Source organism: Acromyrmex echinatior, chromosome 5 (genome assembly GCF_024713525.1).
Source record: "Acromyrmex echinatior isolate Ae372 chromosome 5, ASM2471352v2, whole genome shotgun sequence".
Taxonomy (NCBI): domain Eukaryota; kingdom Metazoa; phylum Arthropoda; class Insecta; order Hymenoptera; family Formicidae; genus Acromyrmex; species Acromyrmex echinatior.
In genome coordinates this window covers 11,474,802-11,497,542 of record NC_141856.1, presented here as the reverse complement: position 1 = coordinate 11,497,542, position 22,741 = coordinate 11,474,802, and the positions used below count along the sequence as shown (strand labels likewise).

General features: G+C 29.2%; 2 protein-coding genes across 4 annotated transcripts; both read right to left on the bottom strand.

Annotated features, from left to right (window-relative positions):
• Positions 1–632: 632 nt before the first annotated feature.
• On the bottom strand, positions 633–11,072 carry LOC105153611 (uncharacterized). Of its 3 annotated transcripts, XM_087406431.1 has the most exons (12): positions 10,936–11,072; positions 10,318–10,460; positions 9,983–10,106; positions 9,674–9,775; positions 9,410–9,584; positions 6,476–6,871; positions 3,695–3,938; positions 3,515–3,617; positions 3,304–3,425; positions 2,623–2,766; positions 1,520–1,666; positions 633–1,449 (listed from the first exon to the last, which is right to left on the bottom strand). In XM_087406431.1, exons 5-12 carry the CDS (start codon positions 9,581–9,583, stop codon positions 1,085–1,087), a joined length of 1,695 nt encoding a protein of 564 aa, XP_087262557.1. In that variant the 5' UTR covers position 9,584; positions 9,674–9,775; positions 9,983–10,106; positions 10,318–10,460; positions 10,936–11,072; the 3' UTR covers positions 633–1,084. The 3 variants fall into 3 exon arrangements, with proteins under 3 accessions (XP_087262557.1, XP_087262556.1, XP_087262555.1); XM_087406430.1 differs by having other exon boundaries at positions 9,674–10,106; XM_087406429.1 differs by having other exon boundaries at positions 9,410–9,902.
• LOC147909800 (uncharacterized) lies at positions 10,978–20,673 on the bottom strand. Its single transcript, XM_087406432.1, has 5 exons — positions 18,106–20,673; positions 15,164–15,559; positions 11,388–11,631; positions 11,208–11,310; positions 10,978–11,118 (listed from the first exon to the last, which is right to left on the bottom strand). The coding sequence occupies exons 1-5, from the start codon at positions 18,229–18,231 to the stop codon at positions 11,100–11,102; spliced, it is 888 nt and encodes a 295-aa protein (XP_087262558.1). The 5' UTR covers positions 18,232–20,673; the 3' UTR covers positions 10,978–11,099.
• Positions 20,674–22,741: the final 2,068 nt, after the last annotated feature.

Here is a 22,741-nt window from a genome sequence, read left to right as displayed (position 1 = left end):
TTTGAGCCTAGAATGACAAAAAAGTTCTTACTGTATAATCTTTTTGATACTTTTTATACAGCCATGATTTTTTTTGTAAAAGCCCATTTAGATTTAACGGAGAAAAAAATATTAATAAAAAATTACATTATTTTCGATATCTCGAAATGGTATGATTCTTTTAGAATAAAACTTTCTCCAAAATATTCTTTTATCTGAGTATTTTGTCTGTGACGATCAATCGATATGTGCGGGGCCCGAAATCCTCTCTTTACGCTACTATATCCTTTGATTACAGATTGAAAAACCTGTCATACTGATGAAAAACAGTTATATATATATGAGCACATGCTGTCACAGTCGCTGTTATAATTTACCAATTATTTTATAAAATTCTGTAATTCGTTCATTAAAATTAAATCTTCTTTTCTTAAAATAAATTCAACCAAATAACCTATTAATATGATTCTAATGTATCATATCTTGGAATATGAATGAAATTTATATTAAATTCGCTTGGACAGTAACTTATATGCTTATATCGCTGTTTTTCATTAGTTTATCAATATATCGCACGTGAGAGAGCTAAACTTGACAATTATCAAATTTGTATTAAACATTATTTTTAAACATTAATATTATTATTAAGAATATATATTTCAAGATTTATTTCCATAGTATATACAAAATATATATAAAAAATTCATAGTATAAACATATATATATACAGTGTGTTTCCGCAACCAACACATCAGTAAGTCAGGTTGCCTGTCTGCCCATGGCATGCTTTATTGGTAATGCAAAATAAAATTAGATGACAAGAGTCTGGCGAGGAATGAGACAAGAGAAATTGAATTTTACATACTGATATAGTGTAAAGTTCAATAATAAGATATAAAATATGTATTTAATAATCCAAATAATATCTGACATAAATAATTTAACATAAATAATTTAATCTAACATAAATAATATTTAATAAATATTTTAAAATATATAATTATAAATACTTGTAATGAAGCAAATATTTTTTCTCGAGGATTTCTTTCTTTTTTTCTCTTTTTCGTTTTCATAAGTACATCGACTTTAGAGTTTATATAAATAGTTAATTATATAAATAATTCGGATCGTTTATACTAAAAAATTTATTCCTACCATTAAAACATGACTGAAATTTCTGTGTATCTTTTATAGGGAAACTGTGTATGTGTATGTTTTTATAACACGAGCCTGTCAAATCAAGGTACGCTATACATGTATCAGTTTTGTAATTATGGTCATAACTGTGAAGATACAAATCCAACCAGTTTTTTTTTAAGAAGTGTAGGATTGAATTTTCTACATTGGATTTTTTGTAGCCTAATTTAAATTTGATCCGACTCTTGTATCTCATTGTTACACATTGTTTATTTTTTAATTTGTTGCATGAATCTTTGATAACTCTTAAAAATATGTTTCTACCAACAATTTCTGCAAAATATACTAATGTAAAATTTAAGTTTCTTTTATATCTACGTAGTACATAAATTATAATACTTACCAAGATAACATGGTGCAGTTTTAAAGAATATTATTGGATCAATAAGTTCCCTACCATACACATATGGGTTATACTTCCAATAACCATGTGATACCATCTTCCACACATTCATATTTGAAAAATAGATATATATCTTGCATTTCGGATCTGTATAAACAGATTTTAAACAGAGTCAGTTAAACAATTTTCCTAGCAGAAAAACAGTAAATATACAGAATCTGTAATATTTGACGATATCGGCAAATTGCCGATAGAAATCTGACAAAATTTGCTGATATAACCTGATGGTAGATTGACAGAATCGAGATAGACGAATCGTACGCAATGTTGTCATCAGATTGTCGACAGAAACCAAGCAGAATTTATGTTAACGTAAATAGATAAATAAATAAATATTTCTTGCTTTTCGACTATGAAGGGGGTTTTACATCGATATTATAAAATTTTATTCGTATGGTAAATATATAAAATTGACGTATTCCTTATTTTCATAAAACATATATTAAAAACTCATCAAAATCAGAGAGAGACACTTGGTTCTTTGTGAGTCAAAAAATTCGGTAACATTTTGCAATTTTCATAACAGTCAACGAAATATTAATTTTTAAAGATTGCCAAATAAGCATGTATTGGGTATCCGCTTGCCTCCAAATGCAAGCGAGCGGTGGGATGTAATTGCTCAATACGGTGAGAGGTTTCCTTTCACTGTTATTTCAATAAGATAAAATAATATTAGGTGTTGGAATTAATTCGTAGCGTTTTACAAGTGATGGGAAGTACTTTCATTAATGTATTTTTTAATGCTCATGTGAAATAAATAACATTCTTTCATTAAAAACGCTACGAATTAATTCCAACACCTAATATATTTCCATAATTTCCACCCTTCCTTTACCATCCTTCCTTTACCATTTCAATTTAAACAACCACAAAATCGCATTCTATTTAACTTGATTTCCGCTATCAATCTACTATCTAATTGTACAAATCTGCTTGAATTTGACGTCAATCTAATGGTTTATGTAAACAAATTTTTTTCGATTTGCTGACATGCTCTCATCAATTCTGCCAGTCTGCCAACATTCTGCTAACATTTTACTTACTGTAGGATTCATAATCATTTTCAGAGTAATTTATGTCTGTACGAATAGTCAAGAATTTTCTAAATACGATTAATTTTTCATCCAAAACGGTATAATTACACGAACCGAAATGGCAAGGTGGCTTTGCACCCGATGTCCACAAACCTGCGCAATTGAAAGAAAAATCTTTAAGAACATTAATAAAATCCATTGAATTCTACATACATACTGGAACCAGCTTTGAAGGGCGACCGATTGTGCGAGAGTGACAGCTATGCAAGTTGAGATGTCTGTTTGCTTATAATATACTACATTCAAAAAAAAAAGGTAGATATCCTCGATTCACACAAGTGTCTCTCGCACAATCGCCCATTCTCTATTATATTTGCATAAGAAGGCTCACTCTAGTGATGATAAAGAGCAAGATAGAATTCAAAAACTTTCGCACTCAACTATACATATTTATGTAATATTTAAATATAAAAGCAAAAATTAACAAAGAAATACTGTTTTATTTAATGACAGACAATTTTAAGACTAAATTGATAAATAATTATGAAAGCAATTCTATGATTAATCTAAAACAATATACATAATAATCTTCTTAAAGAATTATGACATAAAGTCTGATAAATCTCTACCTGTATACTTTTCATATTGTATTAATAAAATGCGTATTGTATAACTGTATAACAAAATCACCTGTATAAATGTCGTAGATATCAACATTTTCGGGGTATTCATATGATTTTCCAAAACCGCCCACAAGAATTAATTTGTTTTTCACAAACGCAGCAGTCATACACCATCTTTCAGTTGGCATACTAAAACATTTGTAGAAATTATTTTAACAAATAATACTATTTATTTTATTACTTTTATCATTTAATTAAGAATGCATTAGGATACTTACGTAGTTTCAAGGAACCATTTTTTAGATATCAAGGAGTAACGCCATATATTTTTATTAAATATCTCGTAGTCAAATTTTCCACCACAGAAGTAAATATTGTATCCTAAATAAATTATATAAAATATTGAACAAGATAATATTATAGATAAAACAGAATAAAGTCAAAAAAAGGCTACATACTTCTTCCAATAATCTCCATCCCCACTATTTCATAGTAACTATTACAATTATTAAGAATATCTTGGGGATATTTAAATGAGGTAAGTTCAAAAAAATCATTACCATCCCAACAATGAATAAATTGTTCAGTATTATTGTCCACCACTATTAGTGAAGAATTATAGTATCTGTTTTCACAAGATACAATACTATGTAGTATTTTTGTTTCCTTATTCTTTAAGATATCTAAAGGAATTGTAAAATCCTGGAAAAAAATTGTTATTACAAAAAATTCTAAATGGTTAAGAATAAATTTTATTATACAGAATTATGATATATTAAAACAAAAATAAAGACAAAGGGCTACGAGCTTAAAACAATAATCATAAAATAACAAAATTATTTTGAACAGTTAAAAAATAAAATAAAACATGTCATGAATTTAAAATATGAAATTTAATTTGACCGTTAACAAGTAAACAACACAAACGTTTCGGTCCCTGTTGAATCATTTTCAATGTGTAGCAAAAATAACAATAGAAATATTACATGGATAAGATATATAAAAATTAAAATTCGCTCTCGATCGCAGTATCAAATATAAATCTCGCTCCAAAATAAAATGAAAGTTATACGAAAGTTGTAATCGACAACAATGTATTCCTCCGGATTGTGTATGTAAAATAAGAACGAACATGTTAAAAAGTACAAAATGTAATTATAAATTATGACAGGAATAAAAAATAAAAATTATAAGAGAAGTACAAAGCGAGTCGCAAATAATAAAAAGAAAGGTACAAAACGAGTCCCAAGTAATAAAAATAAAAATAAAAAGGCAAAAAAACAATCTAATATTTTAAGACATGTACATTAGAGTCATTAATGCCGATAGAAAGTGTGAAGTACTGTCATACATTTTATATATATATATATATATATATATATATATATATATATATATATATATATATACACATTAAATTTAGTCACAGATAAATTGAGAATAAATAACTTTTTTTGTGTGTCAAAATGATATGTTATCTATCAGGCAATGCGATGAGATTGAATGTCATGTGTCTAAGATGCTCAGAGACATAGTAAAGTACACATATAAAGACAAGAAGGTTGAAATGGTAAACTAAAAAGGAAGGGGAGCATAAGAGGGAGAAAATAATGTAGAGGGAAGAGAAAGTGGGGAGAGAAGAAATGAATAGAAAAAGAATGTAATTAAGAAGAAGAAAGACATTGAACGATCTGTAAGTTTCAGGTAAAAATTCGGTATCATTTTGTTTATTAAGACCTTGTTTCTGTCTTCTAATGTGAATCATTTCAGACACCAATCTCTTGTTATATTGAAGATTGGCAGTCTAAAATTTTCACCTCGTTCCATTTAAAATTATGGTCAAAATTAATACGATGATCAGTTATGATAGTAGGAGAACCAGTATTCTTCCTCAATTTTCTTTTTGTCTGACCAACATAACTCGCCTCACAGTCGTCACAGGAGCTTATAAACTACATTCTGATTGGATAGGAAATCAAACTTATCTTTTCCTCTTTTTAAAACTTTTTAATGTGTAGGAATAGAAAAGGCTAGTTACAATGGAACATACTACAGATAGGAAGGAAACTTTCAGAAATAGATTTAACGTAAGGAATCGTAAAATATTTGTCTTTCTCACGTGAATTACGTGTAATATATTTATTATTTATATGAAACTTTAATCTTCGTTCAATTGTAGAGAAGATAAATAGAAGAGGATAACAATTATTTAAAAAAGTATGAATAGCATCTATCAGATTTTTTGTTGGAACCGTGGATGTGATAAGAGGATAATTTTGTCAATGAAACTGATGATAGCGCCTTTTTTATGGTAAAGAGGATGATTTGAATGGAAATTAAGGAACCTTCCGGAAAACGTCTTTTTATGATAAATGTCAAATATAATTCTCTGATTATCTAACAAGCATTGTATCAAGAAAACTTAATCTGCCACTTGAACCAATCTCTAAAATAAACTGCAATCTCGTATGTAAAGAGTTAAAAATATTTAAAGCGTCATTGATAGTATCAGATGGAAGTACAAGAATGACATCGTCAACATATATAAAATAAAACAATAGTTGTACTGATAATTTTTTAAGTGCTATTTTTTCTAGATCTTGCATTACAATGGCAATTATCGGAGATAACGGTGAACCCATTGGAGTGCCGAATACCTGTTTGTAAGTTCTGTTATTAAAAGCAAAAAAGGTTGAATCTAAAAAATCTGCAATAATAAACTCGTTTTTTGAGATGTTTGTCTTCGCTGAGATGTAAACCCATCTCCTATCGATGCTATTTAATGCTAGCTCAACAGGAATATTAGTAAAAAGGGATACTATATCTAACGAAGCCAAAACATATTCAGGATCAAATTCTAGCATTAAATGCTAGAATGGAGATGAGTTTACATCTCAGTTAGATTTATTTTAGATTCAATTCCTTTTTTGCTTTTAATAAATAAATAAATACGAGATTGTAGTTCTACTGTAAAACTTTGATAGCAGAGTTTTTAGTCCGACATATTGCATCAGTCATTTTAATTTTTATTACAAATTCTTTTTTAGGAACCTCAAATATCCCTATACACTAAATTTTTGTGTGGAAATCGATCTTTTTTTCTGCCCCCAAAAATATCAGATTTATCAGAAACGTTCTACTGTTCAAAGAGAAACTTAAGTGGCATTTTTCGTATTTAGGAGAATATACCATTTTTATTTTTAAAGTTTTACTTTTATAAATAATATGCTTGTACTTACATTATGATAGTCCATCCATTTTTTTGTGACTTTACGCAAATAAGATTTCGTGGATGTTATATTGATATTCCCAATTAATTTAAGAAAATTTTCCTTCGACAGTTCATAAATTGAATTAAGTGGTAGATCAGCGAAACGATCTAAGCAAAATGCAAATGAAACATCTCGGAGGATATTTAAACCCAATTCTTGTGATAATAACCATAAATTAATTACATATTCTGGTGGCATAAAATATAATTTTTCCTCTATTTTATAGATTAAGTATTCTATTAGGTTATTTACTGCAAATAAAATACTTAATTCTACCAGGATAGAGAGCCGATCACATTTTTTAATATCCCAACAATTTGTAAAGATATCAACTTTATCATTGTGAATCCAATCAACAAAATCCTGTAAAAGTAATAATATGTTTTTAAATTACAATTGTAAATCGCTTGTACAATCAGATCTGGACATACTATGTAATTTCTGTACATGCATAATGTAGAATAATATCTCGAAAAATATAAAAGATATAAAAAAACATTTTAAAAGTTGAATGGATATATCTCTGATAAAAATTTTTCTCAAGATTTTTATACTAATTAAAACATTTTTCATTGAAAATTCAGAAAATTGTGAACCATTGTGTGAGAGTAGTTACCAGAACTATTTTTTATTCTAAATATAATTTTACAAAAAACTAGGCAACTACGAGCTAATACACAGTTGTTCAATATATGTACGTTAACAAATCTTCTTTATTCTTCTACTCTACATACATTAGATGGAAATGTACTCGTATATATATATATAACATTTTTCCCGGGTAATTCGTTATGTTTTTTAGACACTATTCATGTCATGAATTGTTGCTGATGTTTAATAAATGTACAATAAATATTACCGATAAATAAAAATAAAGAGATAAAATAACTATTTCATAAATTTTTATATAGGTTACTCTATTTTCATGATTATAGTGTGAAAAATTTAGGCTACGTTGGAAAACATCATCCGAGTGTCCCTGTGTATCATCTTATTCTTGTTTAATGGATGAATAATAAAAATAAAATGATACATGGGAGCACTCGGATGATGTTTCTAAACACAGGCTTAGAAATAGGCACAACAGAGAAGCTATCAGCATCAGGATTGTGTGGCTCAGTGCAAAAATGGCAGGACAAAAATCTACCATTATGGAGGAGACCAGGTTTCGGTTCAAATCGATTATTGTTACTACTTAATTATGTATGATCATATATGAAATTATATTTGATCATATATGCAGATTTCATATGATCATATATGATTTCAAACATGGTTATAATATATAAAAGCATAAGTAACCATATATAGAATCTTGTATAATATAAAATTTCATATATGTATATGATCATATATGTATAGTATAAGTGGTCCAACAATGTACCATGTAAATTTCAGAGGCTTATCTTTCTCAATTATTGAGTTGAAGATCTGAGTTTTGGCATACAGTTTATGAATTTAGTTGACTACATACTGTGAGCAGTAACCCTTAAATTATTTTTTAAATTTAGCCAGAATTTCAATTATTTCAAAAAATGGGAAATAATTCATTGTATAAAAGAGGTGTGTATACAATGAACCATGCTATTTTTAATAATGAACTACATGTTTTATACTGCGAATTGTAGGGATTATTTTAATTTCACTATATTTTAAAATGTTTATTTAAAAAATAGATAATTGTGGGAGCAGAGCCATATTTTAAATAATTAACACAATAAATTATTATTTTGAAGATTATATTATATCATAAAAAAGATTATGTGGTTTACAGTCACGAACCATGGTTCATTGTTCACTACATCAAAATGATTCATTGTAGACTATCTAATCTTTTCCACGATAATTTCCAAAATAATGTAGTAAATATATTAGAAAAAAATTGCTTACTAATAATAAAACCAAATGTGCAAAACTAATGCACAATGAAAAAAATGATAGGTATAACTACAAAAATATAAAAAGTACGTAAAACTTACGAAAAAAACTTACTTTACAATCCAAAATTCTTAAAATGTGATATTACATGGCATCCTTGGCGCGATCTATCAATCGACTGGAGAACCGAAGGAGGGATTCAAATGTGAGTCGCTACATGATAGCACAATCTGATAACGTCACATTTACGAAATATCACAATAGTTCATAATGTACTACCGGTTCACTGTTGAACCCTATCTACCCTAATTGAAATTCTAAATTCCATATATGATTTCATTGATGATCATATATGAAATCTTAATTATATATAATATCCAGAGCCCGGACCCAATGAGAAATGACAATAAAATCGATGTCGAATCGATATCTATTCGACGTCGGTTTGATGATTTCGACGTCGAATCGACATCGATTCGATGTCGACTCCATTTCTCATTGGGAATTATCCGATCGACGTATCGATTCGAGTCGATCGTAGTGCATTCTTCATGATTCTTTTCACTCGCCAAAATCTGTAATGTACGACGGAGTGATAGCGTTACGGTGTTAGGGGATGAGGAGTAGTGGGGACAACTAGCCATGGTTGATATCGGAGAGAATCAAGGGAGAATAATGGAGCGGATAGCGTTCTCTTCTCTGATTGATTTCGTCATTTATATATATATATATGATCATATATAATCATTTATGAAATTATGTATAATAAGATTTATGAAATTATGTATAGTCAGATATAATCATATGAATATTAATTATATATATTTATACGTGACCACGTGTAAAATTATATATACTTATACGTGACCACGTGTAAAATTTTTTTACTGGGATACCCAGCAAACGAGAATGGATTGAAATAAATTGAAGATTGCTGAGATATAACTTTTGTACAAAATGTTTTTGTATATCTATTCTATTTTTAAACAGTAACAAGAATTATTTCTATTAAAATCAACTTACTTCAAATGCATTCTGGAGAATATTCTGAAATTTAATAGTGTATTCTGTTTGATTGTATTCTAAATAATTTGCAGATAGAAGAGCAGCAAAATACTGACTCTTGACTATTAATTTCGATTTCTGCACTTTGTATTTAATACCACTTAAATTTAATATTACGCATTTATTCTCCATTCTAAAATAAAATTTAAATAATAATTTAAATAATAATAATTTTTTCCGCTAAGAAGAGTACTAACAAACATATAAATTAATACTACTCACTTTTATTCTAGGTATTCCACGAGGCGTCAATAAACGTGGTCGTCTTCTCGAGTTAAGTCATGAAATAAAATTGCCGTGGCAAGGTCGATGTGAACTGGCCTACTGCACAATAGTGTTCGAAAAATATTTAGTATCTGATATCGATACAAAAAAGTATCGATACTGAATCGGTCTATGTATCGATACTTATTGATACCTTCGCAAAACTTCTGGTTTTATTTACAATTTCCTTACAATAGATTCACATTAAAAATGTATTATATATTCATTTTTATTACAAGATACATATTTCTGTGTGGACAGTTTTACCTTTTAAGGGTGTAGTCGAGTTGCCACCACGAAGCATTTGCTTAACCAATTAGAAGAAAGAATTTTATTAATTGACCAATCAAAAAATGCTTTGAAGTATTCATAGCGACAATTTGTTTGCACCCTAAATTACAAAAATAAAATTTAAAAACAGAAATCAGTTAATCTGCTTATCTGATAATATTATAAGAAGGAAACAGATAATATTTTAGAAAATTATAATTCAGATAAGAAAACTTAATACAAAAACAATTAAAATACAATAAAATGAAATAAACAGACATGCTCTCATCAATTCTGCCAGTCTGCCAACATTCTGCTAACATTTTACTTACTGTAGGATTCATAATCATTTTCAGAGTAATTTATGTCTGTACGAATCATCAAGAATTTTTTAAATATGATTAATTTTTCATCCAAAACGGTATAATTACACAACCGAAATGGCAAGGTGGCTTTGCACTCGATGTCCACAAGCCTGCCAATTGAAAGAAAAATCTTTAAGAACATTAATAAAATCCACTGAATTCTACATACATACTGGAACCAGCTTTGAAGGGCGACCGATTGTGCGAGAGTGACAGCTATGCAAGTTGAGATGTCTGTTTGCTTATAATATACTACATTCAAAAAAAAAAGGTAGATATCCTCGATTCACACAAGTGTCTCTCGCACAATCGCCCATTCTCTATTATATTTGCATAAGAAGGCTCACTCTAGTGATGATAAAGAGCAAGATAGAATTCAAAAACTTTCGCACTCAACTATACATATTTATGTAATATTTAAATATAAAAGCAAAAATTAACAAAGAAATACTGTTTTATTTAATGACAGACAATTTTAAGACTAAATTGATAAATAATTATGAAAGCAATTCTATGATTAATCTAAAACAATATACATAATAATCTTCTTAAAGAATTATGACATAAAGTCTGATAAATCTCTACCTGTATACTTTTCATATTGTATTAATAAAATGCGTATTGTATAACTGTATAACAAAATCACGTGTATAAATGTTGTAGATATCAATATTTTCGGGGTATTCATATGGTTTTCCAAAACCGCACACAAAAATTAATTTGTTTTTCACAAACGCAGCAGTCATACATCATCTTTCAGTTGGCATACTAAAACATTCGTAGAAATTATTTTAACAAATAATACTATTTATTTTATTACTTTTATCATTTAATTAAGAATGCATTAGGATACTTACGTAGTTTCAAGGAACCATTTTTTAGTTATCAAGGAGTAACGCCATATATTTTTAATAAATATCCCGTAGTCAAAGGTTCCACCACAGAAGTAAATATTGTATCCTAAATAAATTATATAAAATATTGAACAAGATAATATTATAGATAAAACAGAATAAAGTCAAAAAAAGGCTACATACTTCTTCCAATAATCTCCATCCCCACTATTTCATAGTAACTATTACAATTATTAAGAATATCTTGGGGATATTTAAATGAGGTAAGTTCAAAAAAATCATTACCATCCCAACAATGAATAAATTGTTCAGTATTATTGTCCACCACTATTAGTGAAGAATTATAGTATCTGTTTTCACAAGATACAATACTATGTAGTATTTTTGTTTCCTTATTCTTTAAGATATCTAAAGGAATTGTAAAATCCTGGAAAAAAATTGTTATTACAAAAAATTCTAAATGGTTAAGAATAAATTTTATTATACAGAATTATGATATATTAAAACAAAAATAAAGACAAAGGGCTACGAGCTTAAAACAATAATCATAAAATAACAAAATTATTTTGAACAGTTAAAAAATAAAATAAAACATGTCATGAATTTAAAATATGAAATTTAATTTGAACAACACGTTAACAAGTAAACAACACAAACGTTTCGGTCCCTGTTGAATCATTTTCAATGTGTAGCAAAAATAACAATAGAAATATTACATGGATAAGATATATAAAAATTAAAATTCACTCTCGATCGCAGTATCAAATATAAATCTCGCTCCAAAATAAAATGAAAGTTATACGAAAGTTGTAATCGACAACAATGTATTCCTCCGGATTGTGTATGTAAAATAAGAACGAACATGTTAAAAAGTACAAAATGTAATTATAAATTATGACAGGAATAAAAAATAAAAATTATAAGAGAAGTACAAAGCGAGTCGCAAATAATAAAAAGAAAGTTACAAAACGAGTCCCAAGTAATAAAAATAAAAATAAAAAGGCAAAAAAACAATCTAATATTTTAAGACATGTACATTAGAGTCATTAATGCCGATAGAAAGTGTGAAGTACTGTCATACATTATATATATATATATTGTGCGGGAATGCACTGCGCGGAAAGATTCGAGTGAAAGAACGGCACACGGTTGATATGATACACGACAGAAAAGAGAACTCCTTTTCTTTGTAATTTTAACAAAAGAATTTCTTTAATAAGCACAATTACAAATTCAGAAAATATAATTAATTGAATATTAGATTAACAAAATATTAAATGCGGTCACCTTTTCCAAATTGTATTTGGAATCGCGGTGATGGAAAATCTCGACGATTTTCTCGGCACTTCTCGAAAAGATCTGTCTTATAGCGGTTTTCACTAAGCGGTTAGCACGGCGGTTTTACGAAACGATATAGTAGCAAAACTATGACTCTAAGAACTCTAAGAAGTTTAAGACTCTAAGGAGAAGGACTGCGCGATCGAAGCATTTATTGCTTTCGGCCTGGGCTTTCTTCTTGGGAAAAATCCAATAAAATTTTGCCACAGTCGTAATTATTACGTGGCATTAGTTGTACAATATTGATTGGCGCTTCGGATTCTTTTCTAACGACGTTCAACGTAACAGTCATGCGCGACAGAAAATCCGTGCGTGGGATTGGTGACAGCGTGTGACGTATTCGTCGGAGCGCGGCGCTCGCGTGCGCGAATTGAATTGTTCTAGAACTCTCGATTGTCCGTTGCCGAGCTTGTTTGCGTGTACCGAATTGTTTTACAAAGAACAAAGAACGCCAAATCGATGATTTTAACGAAGATTAAGATCATGCTCGAGATGAAATCACGAGCTCACTTTATGCGTGCGTTCAATTACTGTCGGTCGATTGAAAAAATTCTTGCTTTTCCCGAATTACCAATCTCAAACATATATATATATACACACATTAAATTTAGTCACAGATAAATTGAGAATAAATACCTTTTTTGTGTGTCAAAATGATATGTTATCTATCAGGCAATGCGATGAGATTGAATGTCATCTGTCTAAGATGCTCAGAGACATAGTAAAATACACATATAAAGACAAGAAGGTTGAAATGGTAAACTAAAAAGGAAGGGGAGCATAAGAGGGAGAAAATAATGTAGAGGGAAGAGAAAGTGGGGAGAGAAGAAATGAATAGAAAAAGAATGTAGTTAAGAAGAAGAAAGACATTGAATGATCTGTAAGTTTCAGGTAAAAATTCGGTATCATTTTGTTTATTAAGACCTTGTTTCTGTCTTCTAATGTGAATCATTTCAGACACCAATCTCTTGTTATATTGAAGATTGGCAGTCTAAAATTTTCACCTCGTTCCATTTAAAATTATGGTCAAAATTAATACGATGATCAGTTATGATAGTAGGAGAACCAGTATTCTTCCTCAATTTTCTTTTTGTCTGACCAACATAACTCGCCTCACAGTCGTCACAGGAGCTTATAAACTACATTCTGATTGGATAGGAAATCAAACTTATCTTTTCCTCTTTTTAAAACTTTTTAATGTGTAGGAATAGAAAAGGCTAGTTTACAATGGAACATACTACAGATAGGAAGGAAACTTTCAGAAATAGATTTAACGTAAGGAATCGTAAAATATTTGTCTTTCTCACGTGAATTACGTGTAATATATTTATTATTTATATGAAACTTTAATCTTCGTTCAATTGTAGAGAAGATAAATAGAAGAGGATAACAATTATTTAAAAAAGTATGAATAGCATCTATCAGATTTTTTGTTGGAACCGTGGATGTGATAAGAGGATAATTTTGTCAATGAAACTGATGATAGCGCCTTTTTTATGGTAAAGAGGATGATTTGAATGGAAATTAAGGAACCTTCCGGAAAACGTCTTTTTATGATAAATGTCAAATATAATTCTCTGATTATCTAACAAGCATTGTATCAAGAAAACTTAATCTGCCACTTGAACCAATCTCTAAAATAAACTGCAATCTCGTATGTAAAGAGTTAAAAATATTTAAAGCGTCATTGATAGTATCAGATGGAAGTACAAGAATGACATCGTCAACATATATAAAATAAAACAATAGTTGTACTGATAATTTTTTAAGTGCTATTTTTTCTAGATCTTGCATTACAATGGCAATTATCGGAGATAACGGTGAACCCATTGGAGTGCCGAATACCTGTTTGTAAGTTCTGTTATTAAAAGCAAAAAAGGTTGAATCTAAAAAATCTGCAATAATAAACTCGTTTTTTGAGATGTTTGTCTTCGCTGAGATGTAAACCCATCTCCTATCGATGCTATTTAATGCTAGCTCAACAGGAATATTAGTAAAAAGGGATACTATATCTAACGAAGCCAAAACATATTCAGGATCAAATTCTAGCATTAAATGCTAGAATGGAGATGAGTTTACATCTCAGTTAGATTTATTTTAGATTCAATTCCTTTTTTGCTTTTAATAATAGAACTTACAAACAGATATTCGGCACTTCAATGGATTCACCGTTATCTCTGATAATCGCCGACATTGTAATGCAAGATCTAAAACAAGTTGAAAAATTGTCAGTACAACCATTGTTTTATTTTAGATATGTTGACGATGTTATTCTTGCACTTCCATCTGATACTGTCAATGACGCTTTAAATATTTTAACTCTTTCTAACATACGAGATTGTAGTTCTACTGTAAAACTTTGATAGCAGAGTTTTTAGTCCGACATATTGCATCAGTCATTTTAATTTTTATTACAAATTCTTTTTTAGGAACCTCAAATATCCCTATACACTAAATTTTTGTGTGGAAATCGATCTTTTTTTCTGCCCCCAAAAATATCAGATTTATCAGAAACGTTCTATTGTTCAAAGAGAAACTTAAGTGGCATTTTTCGTATTTAGGAGAATATACCATTTTTATTTTTAAAGTTTTACTTTTATAAATAATATGCTTGTACTTACATTATGATAGTCCATCCATTTTTTTGTGACTTTACGCAAATAAGATTTCGTGGATGTTATATTGATATTCCCAATTAATTTAAGAAAATTTTCCTTCGACAGTTCATAAATTGAATTAAGTGGTAGATCAGCGAAACGATCTAAGCAAAATGCAAATGAAACATCTCGGAGGATATTTAAACCCAATTCTTGTGATAATAACCATAAATTAATTACATATTCTGGTGGCATAAAATATAATTTTTCCTCTATTTTATAGATTAAGTATTCTATTAGGTTATTTACTGCAAATAAAATACTTAATTCTACCAGGATAGAGAGCCGATCACATTTTTTAATATCCCAACAATTTGTAAAGATATCAACTTTATCATTGTGAATCCAATCAACAAAATCCTGTAAAAGTAATAATATGTTTTTAAATTACAATTGTAAATCGCTTGTACAATCGGATCTGTACATACTATGTAATTTCTGTACATGCATAATGTAGAATAATATCTCGAAAAATATAAAAGATATAAAAAAACATTTTAAAAGTTGAATGGATATATCTCTGATAAAAATTTTTCTCAAGATTTTTATACTAATTAAAACATTTTTCATTGAAAATTCAGAAAATTGTGAACCATTGTGTGAGAGTAGTTACCAGAACTATTTTTTATTTTAAATATAATTTTACAAAAAACTAGGCAACTACGAGCTAATACACAGTTGTTCAATATATGTACGTTAACAAATCTTCTTTATTCTTCTACTCTACATACATTAGATGGAAATGTACTCGTATATATATATATATAACATTTTTCCCGGGTAATTCGTTATGTTTTTTAGACACTATTCATGTCATGAATTGTTGCTGATGTTTAATAAATGTACAATAAATATTACCGATAAATAAAAATAAAGAGATAAAATAACTATTTCATAAATTTTTATATAGGTTACTCTATTTTCATGATTATAGTGTGAAAAATTTAGGCTACGTTGGAAAACATCATCCGAGTGTCCCTGTGTATCATCTTATTCTTGTTTAATGGATGAATAATAAAAATAAAATGATACATGGGAGCACTCGGATGATGTTTCCAAACACAGGCTTAGAAATAGGCACAACAGAGAAGCTATCAGCATCAGGATTGTGTGGCTCAGTGCAAAAATGGCAGGACAAAAATCTACCATTATGGAGGAGACCAGGTTTCGGTTCAAATCGATTATTGTTTATACTACTTAATTATGTATGATCATATATGAAATTATATTTGATCATATATGCAGATTTCATATGATCATATATGATTTCAAACATGGTTATAATATATAAAAGCATAAGTAATCATATATAGAATCTTGTATAATATAAAATTTCATATATGTATATGATCATATATGTATAGTATAAGTGGTCCAACAATGTACCATGAAAATTTCAGAGGCTTATCTTTCTCAATTATTGAGTTGAAGATCTGAGTTTTGGCATACAGTTTATGAATTTAGTTGACTACATACTGTGAGCAGTAACCCTTAAATTATTTTTTAAATTTAGCCAGAATTTCAATTATTTCAAAAAATGGGAAATGATTCATTGTATAAAAGAGGTGTGTATACAATGAACCATGCTATTTTTAATAATGAACTACATGATTTATACTGCGAATTGTTGGGATTATTTTAATTTCACTATATTTTAAAATGTTTATTTAAAAAATTGATAATTGTGGGAGCAGAGCCATATTTTAAATAATTAACACAATAAATTATTATTTTGAAGATTATATTATATCATAAAAAAGATTATGTGGTTTACAGTCACGAACCATGGTTCATTGTTCACTACATCAAAATGATTCATTGTAGACTATCTAATCTTTTCCACGATAATTTTCAAAATAATATAGTAAATGTATTAGAAAAAAGTTGCTTACTAATAATAAAACCAAATGTGCAAAACTAATGCACAATGAAAAAAATGATAGGTATAACTACAAAAATATAAAAAGTGCGTAAAACTTACGAAAAAAACTTACTTTACAATTCAAAATTCTTAAAATGTGATATTACATGACATCCTTGGCGCGATCTATCAATCTGGGGAACCGAAGGAGGGATTCATTCAAATGTGAGTCGCTGCATGATAGCACAATCTGGTAACGTCACATTTACGAAATATCGCAATGGTTCATAATGTACTACCGGTTCACTATTGAACCCTATCTACCTTAATTGAAATTCTAAATTCCATATATGATTTCATTGATGATCATATATGAAATTTTAATTATATATAATATCCAGAGCCCGGACCCAGTGAGAAATGGCAATAAAATCGATGTCGAATCGATATCTATTCGACGTCGGTTTGATGATTTCGACGTCGATCAACATCGATTCGATGTCGACTCCATTTCTCATTGGGAATTATCTGATCGGCGTATCGATTCGAGTCGATCGTAGTGCATTCTTCATGATTCTTTCCACTCGTCAAAATCTGTAATGTACCGACGGAGCGACAGCGTTACGGTGTTAGGGGATGAGGAGTAGTGGGGACAATTAGCCATGGTTGATATCGGAGAGAATCAAGGGAGAATAATGGAGCGGATAGCGTTCTCTTCTCTGATTGATTTCGTCATTTATATATATATATATATGATCATATATAACCATTTATGAAATTATGTATAATCAGATTTATGAAATTATGTATAGTCAGATATAATCATATGTATATTAATTATATATATTTATACGTGACCACGTGTAAAATTATATATACTTATACGTGACCACGTGTACAATTTTTTTACTGGGATACCCAGCAAACGAGAATGGATTGAAATAAATTGAAGATTGCTGAGATATAACCTTTGTACAAAATGTTCTTGTATATCTATTCTATTTTTAAACAGTAACAAGAATTATTTCTATTGAAATCAACTTACTTCAAATGCATTTGGGAGAATATTCTCAAATTTAATAATGTATTCTGTCTGATTATATTCTACATAATTTTCAGATAAAAGAGCAGCAAAATACTGATTCTTGACGATTAATTTTGATTTCTCCATTTTATTGAATATCTTTTAAATTTAATATTACATGGCTCTTATTTTTCATTCTAAAATAAAATTTAGATAATAATTTATCTAAAATAAAATAAATATACTTATCCTAGTTGAAAAAGAAATTTTTACGAAAAAGTATAGAAAAACTACATATATTGAGATAAGAGCTTAAAAATTCTTAATTTCTTGTAGATATTCTAAAGTGGAGTTATTGGAGAGCGGAGAATTTCTTGGTTTTTCAAACAACGCCATTCTATGTATCACTATAAATAGCCATAAAAAACTATGAATTTCTAAGATATTGTCTCAATCTATAGTAGTTTTTCATAAAATTTTTCGCTAAGAAGAGTACTAAATATATAAATATATAAATTAATACTACTCACTTTTATTCTAGGTTTTATTCTAGGTTACCGAGGCAAGGTCGATGTGAATACTGGCCTACTGCACAATAGTGTTCGAAAAATATTTAGTATCTGATATCGATACAAAAAAGTATCGATACTGAATCGGTCTATGTATCGATACTTATCGATACCTTCGCAAAACTTCTGTTTTTATTTAGTTCTGGTTTTATTTCCTTACAATAGATTCACATTAAAAATGTATTATATTCATTTTTATTACAAGATACATATTTCTGTGTGGACAGTTTTACCTTTTAATGGTGTAATCGAGTTGCCACTACGAGTGCTTCGAAGCATTTGATTAACCAATTGGAAGAAAGAATTTTATTAACTGATCAATCAAAAAATGCTTTGAAGTATTCATAGCGACAATTTGTTTGCACCCTAAATTACAAAAATAAAATTTAAAAACAGATATCAGTTAATCTGCTTATCTGATAATATTATAAGAAGGAAACAGATAATATTTTAGAACTATTTTACTTGTTCTATCTATCAGTCTTTATATAACATTCACAGTCTCTAAATAACATAAAAAGTATATTGCGGGGTTTATCTACAATAAAAATCATAGCGGTTGTTGAGTCCTAGGGGAATCCTAATGTGAAGCTTGAACTCTATTGAAATCGCTATTTTATCGATAAAATGCGACACACCTTTATATTTATTCATATGTATACTACTACAGCAATATCGCACATACATACAAATTTTCTAACTAACTAATCGTTCGTATTAAATATCTAAACATAATTCTAAATACTCAACATTAACTGTTCATGTAATCTGTAGTCTAAACCAAGATTGTGTTAAGCGTACAAACTATAAAATTTGTAGCATAAAGCAAACATTATTACGACGTTAAAAGTCGATAATAAAACTAATAATTTTCAAATTTTTTTCCGTTTTTAGCATAAAATCGACCGTTTTGGACTACATTATCATTTATATATTAATTATAGAGAAGGATTTTTTAATCTGTTAGAAAATGCAGTTAAAAAAGGCAGTTAGAAAAATACTTGTTTGGAAAAATTGATAAAACGGATTCACTTTAGGATCCCCTAAAGTCGTAGAAAACTAACCGATCACAATTGTATATAAAAAGAATAATCGACTATGATTGGTCAATTTTCTTAAGACCCTACGATCATTATGACTTCTATTGTAGATCCTGTATATGTTTATTTTAAAGAAGATAAGAGATGTAATATGTACCTATGTAAAAGAAAATGAGATATACCATCTTTTAAGCAATATCGATAGTCCGATCGATTTCGAAAAGCGGATTGATACGTATTTATATCAGAGATATATCGATACCAGATCGATATTCATATCGATCTTTTCAAACATTACTGCACGTTGAGACGATGAGCTATGAACGATGAGCGACATCCAATAAGAGTTCTGCTTTGCATCGTCATATGAGAAGAACCAGAGCTTTTATTGGATATTGCTCCTCTCTTTCATTCATCGTCTCGTTCATCGCATCCAGTGTACAGTAGGCATATACGCAACAGGTATCATTTATCCTTGTTTAATATTCTGCGAACAATAAGGATAGAATGATATCTCATGTACATCCCTACAATAGATTTTTTAAGTCTTAAGGGACAGACGAATTATAATTAATTCTCCTCACATTCGACTGTAGTTGGTCAATTTCTTAAGGCTTAAGGCTTAGAACATCTATTGTAGATCCGGATTTATGCGTGCAACGAGTATAGCCAACAATCTCTGAGCCCTTATTAGCGTTACAAGTGAGAATTATCTGAGAATCAATGTAAATGGAAAGCAACTAATATCAAAATATCCAATACGATATCTAATAAAAACAAAATCAACAATAAAAGTAACGGATGAATCGTTACCGTTATTGTAAAAATATAACGACGTTACCATTACAGACAGAAAAAAGTAAGGATCTTCTGCCAGTCTGCCAATATTCGGCTAATATTTTACCGTAGGATTCATAATTATCACATATGATTAATTAGTTTTAGGTTAACCTAACATAGTTTTCACATATGATTAATTTTTCATTAAAACGGAATAATTAAAAGAATTATATAAATATTGGCAAGATACCTCTGCACTCAATATTCACGAGCTTGCGCAATTAAAAGAAAAATATTTAGGAACATTAATAAAATTCAATAAACTCTATATATATATATATATATATATTAGGTGTTGGAATTAATTCGTAGCGTTTTACAAGTGATGGGAAGTACTTTCATTAATGTATTTTTTAATGCTCATGTGAAATAAATAACATTCTTTCATTAAAAACGCTACGAATTAATTCCAACACCTAATATATATATACAGGGTGGGCCATCTATTGGTACGTTTTTAAAAATGCGATCAAATGAGCATACATTGATATTTTTTATTAATTTTTTTTTTGTTGTGAAGCTAAAAGTATCCGCGTCAAGAATGAAAACGATTTCGTTCATGTGGCTCCCTCTACTGGCCTTACAGTATGCCATTCGGTCACCCCAATTATTAATGACATTTTGGACTATTGTTTTTCAAAGCTGGAATTGTCTCACACTTTGGGCCACAGCCTCAATATTCTCGGGTGTGCGCACTGTCCGAGCTCTGGGACCACTTCTGTCATCCACTAACATCCCTTTCTCACGAACTTTCCTCACCAATTTGCGTATAGCTCCTTCGGTGCTCCATATTTCTTTTCAAAATTCGTACAGTTTCGGCGACACAGCACTGACTTTGAAAATAAGTTTTTAAAATTTCAAAACGCTCTTCAAGAGAAAACATGTTGTTTCGTGCCGCGGACGGTATGACTAATAAACTGTCAAAATTTCGGGTCTGTAGCTCGTTCGGTGTTGCCATACGACGAAATTCAAAAACGTACCAATAGATGGCCCACCCTATATATACTGGAATAAGCTTTAAGGACGATCGATTGTGCGAGAGTGACAATTATGCAGGTTGAGACGTTTGTTTACTTTTAATATACTAATTATATATTTAATATACCAATAAAAAGGTAGACATATTCGATACTCACTACTAGTTCCCCTCCCCCCCTCTCTCCCTCTCTCTCTCTCTCTCTCTCTCTCTCTCTCTCTCTCTCTCTCTCTCTCTCTCTTTCTTTCTCTCTCTCTCGCTCGCTCATACAGTCGTCCATTTTCCATCACATTTGCGTAAGAAGGCTCACTTTAGTATGATAAAAAGCAGAATAGAATTCAACTTTCGCACTCAACTTTACACATTTATGTAAAATTTAAATACAAAAGCAAAATATTAACAAAGAAATACTATTTAATGACAGACAAATTTAAGGCTACATTAATAAATAATTATAAAAGCAATTCTATGATTAATCTATATAACAAAATATATATAATAATTTTCTTATATAGAGAATTATTACATAAAGTCTAGTAAATTTCTACCTGTATATTTTTCATATTGTTGTAATGAAATGCGTTTGTATAACTGTGTAATTAAAATCACCTGTATAGATATCGTAGATGTCAACACTGTATTTTATTTCATGTCCGCTCACAAGAATCAATTTGTTTTTCACAAACGCAGCAGTCATATTCCTACTTTCAGTTAGCATACTAAAACATTTATAGAAATTATTTTAATAAACATACTATTCATTTTATTACTCTTATAATTTATTTAAGAATACATTAGAGTACTTACATAGTCTCAAGGAGACTATGTAAATTCATTTTTCGGTAATAATATAAACAACTTTAAAGTCTGCTAATTAAACTGCAAAAATTTTAACTTAATTCTATTTTCAAATTGGAAAATTTATGATATACCATGTTTCATGTTGTTTTTTTTCCACGAACTCTATATGTATTGTATATACTACTGCACTGCTAACTCCTTAGCATAAACTTATGAAAATTGGGTTCCTAATGTATAGTGGTTCTGCGCATATGTCAAATGTTAAGCCGAAAGAATGCAATATTATAACTACGTCCTGCTTACCATGTGCTATCATGGACATTAGGCAAACGTTACCTTAGATTCCGTTTGTGATTGTCTAATGGGATACGTTGAGTACTTTCCATTTAGTCACACAAGTCCTTTTTATCTTTACCAACACAAGCATCCTT

What these genes read in the sequence shown, in the direction of transcription:
- LOC105153611 (XM_087406430.1), bottom strand. Translation starts at nt 9,583, where the DNA reads ATGGAGAATAAATGCGTAATATTAAATTTAAGTGGTATTAAATACAAA. An exon ending in AATGGATGGACTATCATAAT is followed by an intron (nt 3,939 to 6,475) that starts GTAAGTACAAGC and finishes ATTTTTTTCCAG; the next exon opens with GATTTTACAATTCCTTTAGA. An exon ending in GATGGAGATTATTGGAAGAA is followed by an intron (nt 3,618 to 3,694) that starts GTATGTAGCCTT and finishes TAATTTATTTAG; the next exon opens with GATACAATATTTACTTCTGT.
- LOC147909800 (XM_087406432.1), bottom strand. Translation starts at nt 18,231, where the DNA reads ATGGAGAAATCAAAATTAATCGTCAAGAATCAGTATTTTGCTGCTCTT. An exon ending in AATGGATGGACTATCATAAT is followed by an intron (nt 11,632 to 15,163) that starts GTAAGTACAAGC and finishes ATTTTTTTCCAG; the next exon opens with GATTTTACAATTCCTTTAGA. An exon ending in GATGGAGATTATTGGAAGAA is followed by an intron (nt 11,311 to 11,387) that starts GTATGTAGCCTT and finishes TAATTTATTTAG; the next exon opens with GATACAATATTTACTTCTGT.